Source organism: Centruroides vittatus, unplaced genomic scaffold, assembly GCF_030686945.1.
Source record: "Centruroides vittatus isolate TY-2023 unplaced genomic scaffold, ASM3068694v2 contig_926, whole genome shotgun sequence".
NCBI lineage: Eukaryota > Metazoa > Arthropoda > Arachnida > Scorpiones > Buthidae > Centruroides > Centruroides vittatus.
This window is the reverse complement of record NW_027122612.1, coordinates 2,742,602-2,757,607: the sequence shown is the minus strand read 5'-3', so window position 1 is coordinate 2,757,607 and position 15,006 is coordinate 2,742,602. Positions and strand designations below refer to the sequence as shown.

The 15,006-nt window shown below is 29.2% G+C and overlaps 2 protein-coding genes across 3 annotated transcripts in view; one reads left to right on the top strand and one right to left on the bottom strand.

Moving 5' to 3' along the window:
- Positions 1-11,606, bottom strand: part of Ipk1 (Inositol phosphate kinase 1) — a 49,859-nt gene extending 38,253 nt beyond the window's left edge. The window contains exon 1 of one of the 2 annotated variants that reach the window (XM_067281696.1): positions 11,508-11,606. Coding sequence is in view for 1 of the 2 variants with exons in the window: in XM_067281695.1 (XP_067137796.1) it covers positions 11,518-11,601 (84 nt within the window). In the remaining variant the exon portion in view is untranslated. The remainder of the gene's footprint in view (positions 1-11,507) is intronic. The other variant, XM_067281695.1, reaches the window with a different exon arrangement.
- Positions 1-15,006, top strand: part of Jwa (PRA1 family protein Jwa) — a 124,576-nt gene that overhangs the window by 90,413 nt on the left and 19,157 nt on the right. The window lies entirely within an intron of this gene.

Here is a 15,006-nt window from a genome sequence, read left to right as displayed (position 1 = left end):
ATTTATTAGTCTATAATAATTTTGAAAATAATCTTTAGCTTGAATTAGCTCTAACAAAGATTACGCTATTCTTTTTACCACTTAATTTCATCTAGAGATAATTAACCAGTGTTAGTGCAGAGTTTGCCTTGACTTGGAATAAATACATGGTGAGTCATAAGTCTCCATATAAATGATGAGAGTGGTGACTAATTTCTTTTTCGTTTTCAGAAAGGTGAACCTACTGAAAAGAAATGCCACTAACAAAGGAAGAACGGTTGACATTATTTTGTTGCATCATATGATACCATTTGTACGAATAAAATAAACATTGGTCAGCGCTTTCACCATTTGCATGGAGACTTATGACTCACCCTGTAGATCTAAAAGTGTAGTTTGTATTAGATTTCATTTTTGTGATCAGTTTATTAATTTTTAAAAATAAATGTAAAATATTACAATATTTCAATAAGAATATCTCACTGAAAAAAATTATGTTAATTAAATTCTATCATGATTTCTTTTCAGTTTCAAAATTTACAAAAATCTTGTTTTATTGGAATAGTTGATCATATTTACCTCATGAACTTTCTCTTGTACAAAATTTTAGATCTTCTTAGTAATATTTAATCAAGAAACACAAATGTTTTAAATAATTCATTATTAAAAAAATTTATTTAACTTTGAATAAATATAAAAATAAAAAAAAACATGTTGAAACTTTAGGTGCTGACAAAATGAAATTAATCAGAATTCTTAGATTAGAAAAATTGAAATTAAAACATTTGAAGTGTTATTTCCAGTTAAAATACATCATGTTACAAAATGTCATTATTACAAGTAAACTAATAACTGTGACAATAACATGTAAAATCATACTAATAATGTTAAAAAATAGTAAAACATTAAGGTTATAAAAATATAAAACAATGCAATGCAGAATTGTGTCCATAAGATAATTTAGCAATATAGAGCTATCACACATTGGAGATTTTTAGAGTTCCTGTGGTTTATGCAGTCTCCTTGAACACTGTATATTTTAAATAAAATGTGCACTATACAAATTATTTTTGAATCATTATTCTGAAATCCTGTCATTACATGTAGTTCAAACCTGAAGATGGCTAGCCGAATTAGCTAAAAACAGTTTTTTTAATGAAACGTTTAAGATATAAAAGTGCAGTGTTAAAGGAGACTGCAAAAGCCGCAGACTCTACAAACCTGTCCAATGCTTGATGCTTCTACATCACTATATTGCACTATTTTTACACTTTTATAAACTTAATGTTTCACTATTTTTTTATGTTATCAGTATGATTATATATACTATTATCATCAGAGTTATTCATTTATTTTCAATTTAGAATGTTATTGTTTAAAAAATTGTGCCTCCGAAAATACTAGGAAAAGTTCATAATGTATGTTAAAATGAATGACTACTACAACTTGCAGCCTTTTGTAGCTTCTAGAGCCTGATAAAATATAGAATTATGAAATTCATGGCAGCAAAATTAAACTTATAAGTTATGAAAATTCCTTCTGTTCTCTTTTTCAATAAAGATACAAAATCTACCCAAGTGAAATTTATATGTATTATTGGTGAATATGAATACATTACTAATAATGCAGGATGTCCTATTAGTCTGAACCCACAGGCATTTCTCATAAGTTATTAGTTTCTTTCATTATATCACTGACTATGGAGAAATGAATTCAAGCAATTTGATTTACTGTTAGATAAATAGTCTCCTTCAAATTATAAAATTAAAAAGTATTTCAAGAAAATTTAGTATAAAGAGATTTTCTCATTTATTTTTAGTATATTAAATTGAATGCATACTCTTACATATGATGTTGGAAATACATTGTGAAGATCCTTGTGAATCAACATTACATTTTTGTATACTCGTTATCACGTTTAAGTATACTTATGCAAAATGACAACTTTGATAGACTCAACAGCACTTTGAATGTTCTCCCTCAATTCATCTAAAGTGTGAATATTCAATTCATGAACTTTTTATAAAAACATTTGTATTCATTCCTAAGAATATCATTTACATTATCTTTAAGAGTCTGCATTTACTGTACTAAAAATAAATAGAAAAGAAAATACAATCTTGACTTTGCTATTCAAGTGAGCCAATATAAATGGAATGACTGTACAAAACTAAGGACATCTGATTGCCTTTGGCAACGTAACCTCTACACTGTATTTTCTAATATTCCACAATGCTTGCATTTTTGCAATTTGTGACAGCTCTTTGTAAACAATATTAGCATTAGATATTAAAAACAGTTACTTAATCTATAAATAAAAAAATTTAGCAATCGTCCTCCTTCAATTCCATTGTAGATAATGCAAGTTAAAATGCTTATAAGAAGTCTAGTTGCTTTGATCTAATGCTGAGACATTTTATAAAATATTTCATAAAATAAAAGCTAGACTCCTCAAATTCTTAGCATTTTACCTTGCTTAAAATCTAGTAAATCCAATAAATAATAATACTAGTCAATAGTATTAGATAATCAAACCTTTCCTAACCAGAACAAAGTTTTATCATAAATACTTTCAGCCATACAACAAGTTACATAAAGTTGCTATATTTCATAGTAAAAAGTAAACATGCGAAAAAGTATAGCAAAAAAATTTTTTTTGTAAAATATAAATGCAACTCTATTATGTAGGCTACAATGTAGTTAAGAATAAATAAAAAGAGGAAGAATCCCATTTATAGAATTTATAGTGCACTTATAGGATCCCAACAAAATATGAAAACTAACATTAAACAAGTTCATATATTCCAAACAATCCATCAGATTTTTAACAGGCTATATTAAAGCTAATTAATATTCCAAAACAAAGCAGTTTGGCTAGAGATAGGCAGTTACACCATACCATCTCATGATAAATTTAATAATTATAAATAAATAAACTTATTATTTTCATTTGATTGGCAGATTGTTTCATATTACTAATATATCAGGTTATGTACTGTACATTATTATAGGTCATGCATTCAAAATAAGCCTCATCTGCATTTGTACAGGAAACATAATACTAGAAAATCAAGCCAAAATAAAGAAATCAAAAATCAAAAACTAAAAATCATAATGGAGTAAGTAGAAATATATAAGCAAACAATCATATATTTTAACCTATATGCAAACTTATATTTTTAATTTTTATTTGGCTTTACTCCAAATAAATTTGTATAATACTTCTGGTGAATATTTTATCCTATACATCAGTGGTTGGCAACATTTCTGATGTTAAAGACCACAGAACTCCAATTTTGAATCCCGCAGACCACCGTCATGAAATTTTTTTAAACAATACAAACATCTATAGAATAATGATCATAAAAGTTCCACTTCAGTTTATTTTATTTTATTAATATGAAATTCACTTGTTTAATTATAACAAATTGGTTTGTTGATACAAACTTCGCACTAATTTGTTATAATTAAACACCCTTGTTTGAAATAAATTTATGGATTAATTTATATGCCTCTATGTCCTTAATTTCAATTTGTTATATATTTTGTCTACGAGGACATGGCCTATTAATAAGACGTATTGCACTGGTGTTATGGCTTTAGCAATCAATGAAGACCTTATTCAGAGAAAACAAACAATCTTTATTGATCACTTTGTATTATACCTGTGATCAATAAAGATTGTTTGTTTTCTCTGAATAAGGTTTTCCTTGATTGCTAAAGCCATAACACTAGTGCAATACGTCCTATTAATAGGCCATGTCCTCATAGACGAAGTATTGATATATAACAAGTTTATGGATTCTTGGCTCTTTTCTAGAAAGTATGACAATTGCACTCACAACATTATTTACTGTTGATTATTGATTTATTGACATTATTATTCATTGATAACAGTCATTTCATGTTTGGTTTTAGATTTGAATAAAAAACCCCCAATGATTGAGAAAAAGCAACCAAGTATTTTGCATTTCTTTTGTAATACTTCACATAACCCTAAGTTAATCAATGTCCAAATTTCTCCATGGAATACCAGCTGGTAACCACTACTATACATGATATAATTTTTCACTTTTAGTTTTCTTTCAACACGTGTTCAGTTCTTTTATCACCCATGCATGATGTGGTTTGGCATTGTCTTGCTGGAATAGACTATCCAATTAGGGACAAAAAATCATAAATGGGTAAAGGTGATCAGTCACCATGTTAGTATACTGGGAACCTGACACTAACATCCAAGAGTCCAAGAGATACTCGACAAAACACACTCCAGACCATAACATTTCTGCCACTTCCCTGAACAACACCTTGCTGACATGAAGTATCCAGTTTCATAAGTCCAGATCTATAACAACTGTCTGCCCTATACAACTGGAAATGTGACTTGTCTGACCAGACTTCATAATGCCAATTGTCAATGGTCCAATGTTAATGTTCTCTGCTGGAAAACAGTGGTAGGAAAGAATGGTATGATGACTTTCTGTAGACTTTATGGAAATTTATCTATCATGTAAAGTGAAAGTCATCATGGAGCCACTTTTTACAACCAACCAGATTAGACTTGGTTACAGAAAAAATCCCACAATATATGAATACTTCCTGAGGCATTTGCTTGTATAAGCTTGAAGAAGTGTCTCATATTTATCACAAAAAATTCTGTACAACCCTCACAATGTAATAGTATTAAAGTAATAGTGAATAATGCTGACAATATCTGAATAAACTTCTAAATATGCTGTTGAAATCAATTTTTCTTTCAACATTATGCATAGTTTCTGAATAAGATTGATATTATTGAACTTTGCAGATATCACAACTTTGCACATCAAAAACAAATGTATGTGCAGTGCACTATCACTAATCCACGTTAATTATTGTATGGGGTTTTGGATTAGCAAAATTGTATACAAAGAAAACCAAGTCAAGAAGAACTACAGACCAATTTGATGTTTTTAAAAATTAACACATGATTTCTTTTTGTTTTGTCAGAAACACTCAATGGAGAAACAAATTGATTTGGATTAATAAGAGTACACTCACTACAGTGTACATACTTTATTGTGTTACAAATTAAGTGTTCTTTCTAGTTGGATAAAAGTTTAGTTATTAAAATTACTTACATATTTCTGATGTTTATTTTTTCTTCACTTTGCACTTTTGGTAATCTGATGGGCTGTTGAGTGCTTCCCTTTTGCCTCTTATAGAGTCCCATTAGCCTTTTTTTTTTGTTTAACAAATGGAAATATGTAAAATGTTTCTTCAAGGATGCACCGATTAATTGGTAAGTAATTGGTAATCGGCCGTATCGGCCACTTTGCCGATTAATCCGTATCAGCCATTTCCCCGATTAATCGGTTTTGATAATCGGTCTATTTTGCCTTTTGGCATTTTTGTTAGAATGTTACGTATAATGCTAGTAATAAAAACTAATAAATTTCTGTTATATATATGTTATTTATGACAAACTGAATATTAAAAAAATTTTACAATTCAAATTATTTCTTTTATCGATACATATTATAAGGTATAATATAACCTATTCAAAACTATCTCTTTTATTTAAAGTTTAAACTTTAAATATATAAAACGAATAAAATTTTAATATTCAAACTGTAAAACCCTTAAATTGTAATGCAAAAACATGAGAATTTCACCATTTTCAGGACATAACCTATTTCTTGCTGGCTCATAAATGTTACCTCCAGTGCTGAAAATTCTTTCATTTTCAATGGAAGATGCTGGGGCACTTAAATATTTCATAGCTATTTTGCTCGAATTAGGAAAAAGTTCTTTTGAGCTTTTGGTTTTGCTTTCGTTTACTAGAAGCTAATTCATCAAATAAATCAGAAAAACTTAGAGATTCACCTCCATCTTGATCATCTCCAGAAGTAGAAGCTTCAGAATTTAATTCTTATTGAGATTTTGAATTATCAACATCTTCTAAGCCAGGCATGTCAAAGATACGGCCCACAGGCCAGTCATGGCCCGCGCAACAATTACTTGCAGCCAGCGACATAAATTCAATAATGCTATTTGTTTATATTTTATTATCCTGATACCAAAAGAAAATGTGATACTTTGTACTTAAGTAAATAATACTTAATAAACAAAGTTGTTGAACTTAATTATTATTATTGTTATTTTTATTTATTCATATTACTTAGTTATTTATTTTATTTGATTTATTTTTATGTTTAATTTCTTGTTTACATTATGTTTTCTCTATTTTATCTTTTGAATTTCAAATTAAAGTCCATTTTAGCAAGATCATTTATTATATATTTGCACTATTTTGCATATAAAATAAGGGTTTTCAAAATATTAGTAAATTACAGATTATTCTTGTACTTTGAGTTTCTCAATCCTTATTTTCGGATCAGTTTACAGACCTGCTTCAGGCCTGTAAATTGGTCGAAAATGTTTGTTCTGTGATTAAAGTTATTGCTGGAAAAGTATAAACGATGTTTTTTAATTTATTGTCAAATCTCAGGTTATTAAAAAAGGAGTTTTTTGAGTCGGCTAATTTTGGGCTACTTTTTAGAAAATTTTTGGCTACAAAAGCTAAAAATGTCTGGCCCACTGTCATACTCCAAACAAAAAATTGGCACTTAAGTAGTTTGAGTTCGACACCCCTGTTCTAAGCTATCAATTGCCCATATTTTTATTTCCTCTACCATATCCTCTTTTTGAAATTTCATTTTGAATCTTGGATCTAATAAAGATGACAAATATAAAGACTTGTTTTCTATATATGCTGAAAATCTTTTTTTATTAGATTTTCTAGTTCTTCTATTATAGTATTAATGTCAGTAAAGGAACTACTGCTCTTTGCTTTTGATAAGAATAATTTCAGTGTCTCTATTGTGGGAATTATTGAAGATGAGGTGGTTTCTTGTTTGCTGGCTTCCACAGTAATTTCTTTGAATAGTTTTAAAAGTAGAACAATTTTTTCAATGAGAGACCGCTGATATGGGCTCAACGTAGGAATTTTATTATCTACAGCATATGTTAGAACCAAGGGGGTTAGAGAAGGGACCTCTATGCCCCACTTACCGGCACGGTCTGGTAAAGACCGTCACTGTGTCAATGGATGGCTTTAGGAGGGCAAATAGTGGAGTGGGAAAGTCGCGAGTAAGTCGGTAAGGTTGTCGGCCATTTCTCAGAAATGGACAGGTTTAACATAACACAACAATTTAATATCTCTAAACTAAGATTACAAAGTTATGGCTAAAGATGGCGGATATACGCAATAAAAGATAAAAAGATATAACCCTCATCACAAAGATTTCGTATTCCACCCGATATGCGGGTCTGCTAAATCTAGGCGCAGAGAGTCACGTAGATCTACTTAATTAACTCAGAGATCCTGTTCATATGATGTCGGCAGGATAATCATGGATCGTAGAGGTTGCTTTATGATGGAGCCAGGAGGGGTGACAGACAGACAGCCTGAGTCCTTGCTTCTTCTAGATTGTCCACCCCGAGGAGTGGGTACTACTCCTTTTTATACCATCATCTGGCTGATGCAATTTTGATGTAATATGTTCTAAGCTTGAACTGAGTCTGGGTGTTGCTTATACAACCTGTCAGAAATCGGACATTTCAATGAATTATTGACACTTTCTATCTGGCATTGTTACTCATTTTACTTCATAATCACAATAACAACTGTCAAACATACTAAATTAATTGCCGGTAGTGACTAAGGTCCGATATTAGGTTACAACCTGAGTAATAATTGTTTAAATCGGAAGACATTTAATCGATCTTATCTGCTAAGAAATCGGGAGAAATAGGTCATGAGTGGGTTTCTCCGTTGACCTTTTCCTCTTCGTTTTCTGCGATGCATTAAAATAAATTCTTAATTATTTAATTACTTTCATACCCCCCTTTCAGATTCTCACACATATGTGACAAGGGCTTTCTGCTGTTCCAACAAGTAGCACGTAGAATTTCAGTGAGTAGGAACATCTTGAATAAATTTGTGTTTCTGCAAACCTAACTTGTCTTGCAAATCTTTCAATTTGCTTACAGCTACAGCAGAATGATTAAAATGAGTGACAATATTTCTATTAACTGTGATTATAGTTTTCACTTCTTGTTGAGAAAATATGCATTCATTTAGTGTCAGTCGCAGTGTATGTATAAAGCATGATAATGCTTCTAAGTTGCAATTCCTAATTCCAGCTACTATATTTGCTGCAGAATCTCTCAGTACTAAGAATATCTTATCACTTATCAACTTATACTGTTCAAGAACAATTTTTATCTGTTCACTGATTCGTGTAGTTGTGTGGGAACCTTCAAAAGGGAACAATTCGCAAAACAGCTCTTTCCTGATGAAAATCATCCTTCAACCAGTGGGCTGTTACACTTAAAAAAGATGAATTGTTTGTAGTTGCTGTCCAAATATCAGCGGTTAAATAAATATATTTTGTTTCTGTTAAACACAGAAACACTTCAGCTTTTTAAAAAATGTCAAAGTTTCCATGCATCAACAATTAAGTGTTCAGATTTATTTTAGAATCTTTCCCAAACTAAGGAAGAGATTGTTGATTTTGCAAGGATATTCGATGGTCTCTTGTTTACCTGACTCGAGGGAGACGGAAAAACCAGGCAGAGAAAAATGGGTTTTTCCACATTATAATTAACTGTATAATTAACTCCAGGATCTCACACTATTAACACAATAAATTATTAACACTAATCAGCCGATTAATCGGTATTGGCCGATAATGCATGGCCGATTAATCGGTAATCGGTCATTTTGCTTATCGGTGCATCCTTAGTTTCTTTATTAATAAAAAGCAATCTTAAAGATTTTATTTTCTGATAGTGAAAACAACATTCATTTTATAGGAATAGGAACCATTATGAGCTCATAAAATTTCTCCAGGCCCAGAGAAAAATTCTCATCTCCCTTTCAACCGTCTTGGTAATTTGATATTTTCTATAAACTGGCCAAGTAGCTATATTTATGTTAAATTACTAAAACTGCACTGTTTGATAATAATAATATAATATTACATGTCAATTGTTTTCTCAACATATTTCAAGAATCATTTCTCAATATTTTCAGTAATACATCCTTCTAATTACACAACTCTCATTATCTTTCTCAATAAATTTATCTAGTTATCTGTAGAATAATACTAAATTAAATTTTTAGGTTTAATTACATTCTAGTTTCATGTTTATAATTGTCTTTTCTTCTCACATATAATAAAGATATTTTTATTGGTTGTTCAGTTCAATTCTAACCAACTTTTCTTGATGATATATGCAAAAAAGTTACCAAAATTTCCATTCTATTCAAAGTCAATTGAAAAGTTAAAATATTTGTTCAACGTACCATTCAGTAAAAACGAATAATACAAATAACCTTATAAAATATTTAGTAACTAAAATTTAATCCAAAAGGCTATCCTTTATGCATACTGACAGCATTGAATATATTAAAAAACCTAAGACACTATGAAGGTGAAGAAATCAATATTTATTACCAAATAAAATATTTTTTGAGACGTGCACATCTTAGTGTAATCATAAAAAAAACATTTCATAATAAACATTAACTCCTTTATATGCTTAATCTCTTGTATTGTTCAACGTTAATCTAAAATAACAAATTTAAATAGACAAGTAATACGATACAATTTACAAATTTATCAATTAGCCATTAAGCATTTACTTGAAATATTGAATACTTCAGAGAAAGAGTACATTGATATTTCATATTGTATTTCTACATCTTCAGGTTTCAAGTACTCATTTGTATGTTAAAATAAAATAAAATAAGAAAAGATCATAAAGGGGAATAATGGTGAATTAGTCTGTCATTAGCAGAACAATGACAATACATTGGTAAAACCTACTTCTTGTGATTACACAATTTAGTTAGATAATGGTAAATTACATTGCTAGTGTATAATATTTATGTATTGTGAAAATAAAATCTTATTACATAATAAATAAAAAAAGTTAACAACAAAATATTCAAAACAGTTCATGTTTAATTTTGATACATGTACCGGTACATACTCATTTTTAATATTTACAAATTGATATTTTCTGATTTTAATATTTAGAAATATTTTTTTAAAATTTACTTTTTGAATTTTGTTGTTCTTTTGGCTTTTAAAATTTTAATAATTACAATATAACAAGTGAAGCTGCAATTTTCTTCATTATTACTTAAGTTTCAATATAAAAACAACTTTATTAAGTACACCACTCCATAGAAAAACAACATTGCATGTATTTACAATGTAAAATTATTTATGAATAATAAAATGTTTTTAAGGTAATACTACAGTTTACATCAACCAACATTATTAAAAATGTCTGTATAGCCAATGTTTAAAAAATGTTTAAATTGGTTTATTATTTCTTATGAGTTGAAGAATATTCTCATATAAATACAGAGATATTTATAAATATATTAGGTTTTTATATGTTATTTTTATCCAATGATGTAGTGCTGAAACATGGACAATTATAATACAAGAGCCCAGAAAAAGAAGATGGAGACAGTGGAAATAAGAATGCCGAGATGAATGATGTGTGGTGTGATGGACAGAATTAGGAATGACCACATAACAAAAGGAACAGTCAAGGTAGGTCCAGAAAATCTGTTATTATTCCTAAATAATTTTATATTGTAAGTACATGCAGTGTTATACTCCTATGGAAAAGTAAGAAGTTGCAGGAAAGTAGAGAAAAGAAGTGAGGACCATGCTGGAAAGAAAATTGGGAAGTTGGAAGTGATCAGAAGGAAGAAGTGAGGAAGACTGAAGGTGAGATGGAGAGACAAGGTGGCAGAGGTTGAGAGAGAAGGAATAGAGAAGAGAGAATGCTCCGGATAGATAGAAGTGAAAAAAACAGGTTAAAAATGCAGATATATACATGGGATAAAGCTAAGACAAGCGAGAGGTTTTTTATATCACGTGTATACATTTTTAATAACAATTTAAAAAATTTTCGGTCAATGTCGACTGACAAACTGCAGGATTACAGAGTATTTTAATATATTCACGACGTATTTAAAACAGCATTATTTGCCTATACTTACTTTATCAATTTGGACAAACTGAAAAATAAGCAAAAATACAAAAAAATAAATAAATAAATTTTTAATGTGAAATGTAATGAACAACTATAAAGCATGTAAATATCTATAACATAAGTAAATTTGTAAAGCTATTAATCTGCCATAAATGTTGATTTCTCTTGACTTACATTAAGTGGATAAGCATAATTCATGATGATTCATGCTTTTGTAATCATTGAGAAATGGAAACATTTTTGAAATAATAAAATACACTTGAAAAGTGACACATTAACGATTAAAAATAAATTATACAGTAATTAATAAATGATCTTTGTATGGATAAAAACAAAATGCCGGTTTAATGTAGTGTGTTAAACACGGGGCTTATTATTATTATTATTACTTTTTTTATCATTTGTAGACTATTTTTTTAGCACAATTTTTGTAAATCAATCGCGGTAACTCTTAAGGAACGTACTTTTGCAAACCTTTTTCAATCTTATCACCAGCGAGGAGTTGCCTTCTCCACCATACTCACAGTTCTCTTCGCACACCCGCACGATCGACGCCATGTTTGTTAAAATCTGAAAGAGTGACACGTGATATATGGTTCCTGACGAAATTCAAATTTCTAACAAATACATAATTTTTTAATTAATACTAATATATTTTTAGTATAATACGTTATTTATATCAATTGAAATTTTAAAAACACTTCGAGTTTATGTACGTATGACCTCATAATTAACTGATAATCAGGTACAGTGTATTATGAAATTTGATATTTATTTTAATTTACTTTTCTATTGAAAAAATTGTAGCGTATTATAAACATTCTATTAAGGGCATTAGAAATTATTAGGGCAGTCGAGAGGAAGAGACGGGGCCCGTATGGTTATTACTTCTATAAAATTAATATTACTGTTACTAATAGAATATAAAGTCTCTAAGACTTCTTTTTATTAATAAAGAAACATTCTACGCATTTTTTTAACAAAAAGACAATGGCAGAAGAGACCCGCTAACAGACAAATAAGGGCACCCTCTACCCCGGGTCCTATACAAGCTCCCGGCGGTCCTGTAAATTATAGTGATTTTGTGAGAGATTTTTAAATTTTCCTGATAAATATAAAGCCCTGTATAGTTTATAAAAACAAAAAATTCTAAATTGTCTTTATTTATTTAGATCAATTATTCTATTATTGAAGAACAATAAAAATTGATAAATATTGTATTTAATACAGGACAAAATTCAATTTTTTATAGCCCTAAGCTGTAAAGTATAAGAGGCTTCACCACCGAATACTAATAAATTTAAAAGCATGAGAACTCAAATTGTATCCTCGTAATATATCTCTAAGCTGTAACACGTGTAAATCCTTGATTTAATAGCATTGTTTTTTTTTACAGTATATTTAATTAAGTTGCTACCTTCATTAACTAAAATGTTAAGCTTTGCACATACACAATATGTAAAACTGTGATGGAGTTACAAATGATATCGAACAATGGACTCAAGTAGAAGTGGGAAAATTCCGAATTGTTATAGTGACATCATTCCTGGAATAAAGTGCAAAAGTTTCACATGGCAACCATAAGAATTAAGATGACCTTTAGAAACAGTTATCAAAGGATCATATATAATCTTTTTTATTCTTTCTCTCTTTCTCTCTCTCCTCTCTCTAAGCTAATCGACTTTTAAGCAAACATTTGGTATCACGATTTAGGCCAAATGATTTAAATGGACCAATCATAGAGATCGCCTACAATATAAATGGATTTCAGGTCTCTACAAAATTAAATAATGGGTATTCTACTCATCAATTTCAGTAATGCAAAACATATATATATATATATATACAGTCAAACTAATATTATCGGTGAAATTCATAAAAGTCTTTACTAGCCATACAATTATTTTTTTTCAGATATTTTACTTTCAAATACAGTCTAACCTCCAGTAACGTCCACTTCCTAAATAGCGGCGATTATTTTATGAGTTATTTAAAATTATTTTTGAACGTAATTGCATGCAAAATAACCTTCTAACAACAACCATTTCCGCAGGGGCTTCGAAAGAATGGAGAATTGTGGGTGCAAAGACCATTTTGGGCCCCCTTTCGGAGAACCCGCTTATACAGATAATAAATATTGAAGTAGAAAAATAGCCCATGATCAAAGTTATTTTCGTTATTTTGGAGGGAAAAGGAGAAAACTGACAATTTTTTCCCCCTCTGATGGGCCTCCTAAGATTCGTGCACTCCTCGTAGGGCCTGCACCTTCGAACGACGGCCAATTTTTATGTTTTTATCTTTGTGAATATCTTGCAAATAGTTTATACAGAGCTATTTTGCAGGTATAATTTTTAATTGCAACATTAATATGTTTTTATTTAATAAATGGCATTTTAGTCATTTATTATCTGACTCAATCATTTTAACGATTATAAATTCTATGACCCTTATTCGTTAACAGATGTAGGATAATAATAATAAAATTGTAATTAAAATTTATCTATAATAAATGAAATAAAATATATGCATAGATTATATTCTATTCGATTTAATGCAAGGAAATAAAAGTAATAATAAATAAATGAAAATTGCACCAGATCAGTTGACCTCTATGGAAATTTTTAAACTGAACTCATGCCCTTGCTCTTATCTAACTTATTGAAACTCACGTTTCAAAATGATGGATGATAGTATTAACTTTTCTAAATATGCTTTACTGATTATATTTTATTTTATTACTTAATTAAAAGTGATAAGTCACTTTTATTATCGTACATTAAAACTGCAATCAAACGTTGCTAGATGTTAATATTTCTCTCATTAGATCATTCCCTAGATGTACAGTAACGTATATTTAAAATAAAAGGCACCATCGGCTTGGAAAGAATAAGCAGAAATTAATGGGAAAAAATAAAATAAAATTTGTTTTGATAGTAGAACAAATTTGTAATAATTTCAGCTACATTCAAGGCTTTATTTTATTCATATAAGATTTTTTTCAATGATAGGTGGCCTGGCATGAAAACACATTGCTGTTAACCTCGTTGTTGAAGGGCAAGAATAACACGGATAGCGAATAAAGTAGCTTATATTTAACCGGAATATGTCTCATGACTATGATTTTAAACAATGCTATTAAAATATGCTCGAAACGGTATATTTAATTAAAATTAAATTTAAAAAAATAATAATAATAATAATAAAGAGTTACGCTGAATAACAATAAAAATTAAAACACTTTCGTTTCGCTGTTGAAACAAGAAAATGATTTAAAATTTCAAGCGTGTTATAGAAATTTTGCTTATTCAAAAGATACGCGAAAATGAAAGAGCACTTTTCATTAACTACCTGGCATTCTTCTTTTAATAGACTTTAAAATAAAAAAAAAAGAAAAAACTTCCATCATGAGTGATTACAGTGGATCCAACTTTTACAATACTAATTTCTTGGAAATGCTTTCATTTACTCGGAGTATTGTCCGAAAGATAATGTTGTTTCTTTTCAGTAAAATTACCCGATTAATAGCTTTTCTATTGTATAGATTCGGTCAGTAGGGTAATATTCGAAAATATTCGAACATTTGATAAAAACCAATTCACCAGGAATTTTTTACTTGTGTAAACGTTACTGGAGACTTTCGTTCGATTGTAAAAGTTCCGAGTGACCTTATTAACAATTAAAAAAAACTAAATAACTTCAACTATAATATGTTTATAAGACTATTACGGAATTGGATGAATTAATTATTATTATTTTAAATCAATCATTCTGTTTTTCGCAACAAGACACTACCGAAGATTTATTGCGTGATCCATGCAATGTATTACGAGATTTATTTCTATTAAGATTTATGGTCAATTTTAAGATTATGCATTATTGAAATACCATAAAATGTGATAGAAGTTAAATTATTTCGCTTCTTAAATTCAAATATTCACCCGTTATACTCGAGTAACAATAACT